Source organism: Lupinus angustifolius, chromosome LG07 (genome assembly GCF_001865875.1).
Source record: "Lupinus angustifolius cultivar Tanjil chromosome LG07, LupAngTanjil_v1.0, whole genome shotgun sequence".
Taxonomy (NCBI): Eukaryota; Viridiplantae; Streptophyta; class Magnoliopsida; order Fabales; family Fabaceae; genus Lupinus; species Lupinus angustifolius.
The window spans coordinates 12,895,425-12,897,761 of record NC_032015.1 but is presented as its reverse complement, the minus strand read 5'-3'; the positions used below and the strand labels follow the sequence as shown (position 1 = coordinate 12,897,761).

Sequence of the window (2,337 nt, the reverse complement as noted above, 5' to 3'; positions counted from 1 at the left end):
TGTAACATATATGGTTAAGTTAGAGCGTAACAAATACACTTTCTCACTAATAAGACAAAATTGTTCCTAGACGAATTCACATTGTCAATTCAGTATGCCAAGAAAGAACAACATCATGGAGTCCAATTTTCCAATCCTCCAAATGAAGCTCCTCAAACTTCAAACCACCATCAACCACTTTAACCACCACCAACAACAACTCAGCCACAATCTCAAACACCTCAAAAACCAAACCCACCTTCCCTTTTTCTAATAAAATTGCACCATTTTTTCCAACCTCAACCTTAAACCCTAAAACCTCTCCAACCTCCTTCACCTTGGCCTCCACTTCCTCCATCTTCTTACTAGAAAAAAACTTGTTCTCTCTCTTCTCATTAGACGTTGTTTCAAATAATCTCCTCAAGTCTAACCCGGACGACATTGATATTATATCAAATGCATTCATACTCGAACCCGAAGCCAAACACTTCTGCTCGTAGTTAAAACCCAACCCGAACATACTCTCTGGTTGTGATTTCAAAGATTTCTTAAACCACGAATTCTCAAATAAGGAATCTAGCTTCATTCTCCTTTTAGGGTTTGGGTCAAGAAGCCAAAAGATAATGTGTCGTGCCGGTTTCGAAATCCACGTTGGAAACACGTAATTGCGGCTTTTAATTGTATTGTACATAGCCGGAATGTTTGTTTCGTCGAACGGGAGGTGACCGACAAGAAGGACGAAGAGTATGAGACCGCACGACCAGGCGTCAGCTTTTGCACCATCGTATGACCGCCGGGCGAGGATCTCCGGCGCGGTGTATGCTGGCGTGCCACAAGTCGTCCGGAGCAGGCCGTCATTTAACTGCTCCGGTAATGCCGAGAGGCCGAAATCAGAGACCTTGAGGTTGCCGTCGGCGTCGAGGAGAAGGTTCTGTGGCTTGAGGTCACGGTGGGCTACGCCATGGCGGTGGCAATAGCATAGAGCTGAGACGAGCTGTTGGAAATAACGGCGCGCATGTGGCTCCGGCAGCTTGCCGTGGCGGGCGATCTTGGAGAAAAGCTCGCCGCCTTCAGCAAACTCGACAATGAGGTAGATCTTGGTCTTTGTCGCCATTACCTCATTGATACGTAGGATGTTTGGGTGGTGCTGGAGGCGGCGCATGGCATCAATTTCCCTAACGATTTGCGGCTCCATGGCGGTAGTCACCGTCTTCGATTTGTCAATGATCTTCGCCGCCACGGTGGTGCCATCGATCAGGGATCGTGCCTGGTATACCTTTGCGAAGCTGCCACGGCCGAGGAACCGCAATATTTGGTACTTTCCTAGGATAGTGGCGGCTGCAGATAGCGTCGGCGATGGCGGTGGTTGCGGTGAAGCCATCGCTACTCTTTGTTTTTTAGAGTAACAGTTATATAGCAACCAGCACAGAAGGTTAGAGTGAGGAATGTGGTTTATGTAGTGGTTTTCGTCAACGGCTTCATTTTTGTGAAATTATTCTATTGTCCTTTGCATTTTGGTTGCTGTCTTTTGGAGTTGATGTGAAATATGACATTTAATAATTGTTTTTATTTAAAATAACTAAACATCGTGGGTGTTATTTTTCTTTTTTGCCGCTTCTCGTAAAGTCGCAATTCTTATGTAGTATTTATTCTGTAATAGAGAGTGAACATGCCTTCTTCTGTTTTGAGTGGCTGGATATTTTTGTCCAAAAAATTTTATTTCTTCATTCATATATTATTATTTGTGATTAATCAAAAATATTTAATTATTAAATTTTTAATTAAAATATATTTTTTAATCAATAACAAAAAGTGATATATAGAGTGGGACATCAATATACCTATTCCAGTTTTTAGTGGCTAGTGAATGAGAGAGTTTTTCAATTCTGTTTGTGGATTTTTATTAGCTCTTAAAATATCTGAAACATAATAAAATTACTATATTCAATTTGATTGTATTATGCTAAGCAACACTGTTTTATGCCATTGTGTGAAGTAATTAAATGCAATGAATTCATTGACTCTTTGTTTCCAGAACTAGAATTCATTCAAGGTTCCTCTGTATTTAGATTCTCAGAATATCCGTCTAATATATATTATAAGACTTTAATATCTACTGAGTATAATTGTAACTTTTTTACATAATAAGTATATTATATATTATTAATGGGTCTTACAACGTTATTATATAGATATTAAATTTGTATTATAATTTAATAAAATTATAGTTTTTGTCATGTTTAAGTATTTTAACTAAAAAATAACTATAAGCTAATATCTTTTGTTTGAATATGGTAAAAAATTTGTTTTTATATAATAAATTATAAATAAAAATATTGATCACTTTAGATCACACTA

At 38.4% G+C, this 2,337-nt stretch overlaps 1 protein-coding gene across 1 annotated transcript; it reads right to left on the bottom strand.

The window, feature by feature from the left end:
* LOC109352808 (CBL-interacting serine/threonine-protein kinase 7-like) lies at positions 1-1,417 on the bottom strand. The gene has a single exon (XM_019595002.1). It carries the CDS (start codon positions 1,358-1,360, stop codon positions 77-79), a length of 1,284 nt encoding a protein of 427 aa, XP_019450547.1. The 5' UTR covers positions 1,361-1,417; the 3' UTR covers positions 1-76.

What these genes read in the sequence shown, in the direction of transcription:
- LOC109352808 (XM_019595002.1), bottom strand. Translation starts at nt 1,360, where the DNA reads ATGGCTTCACCGCAACCACCGCCATCGCCGACGCTATCTGCAGCCGCC.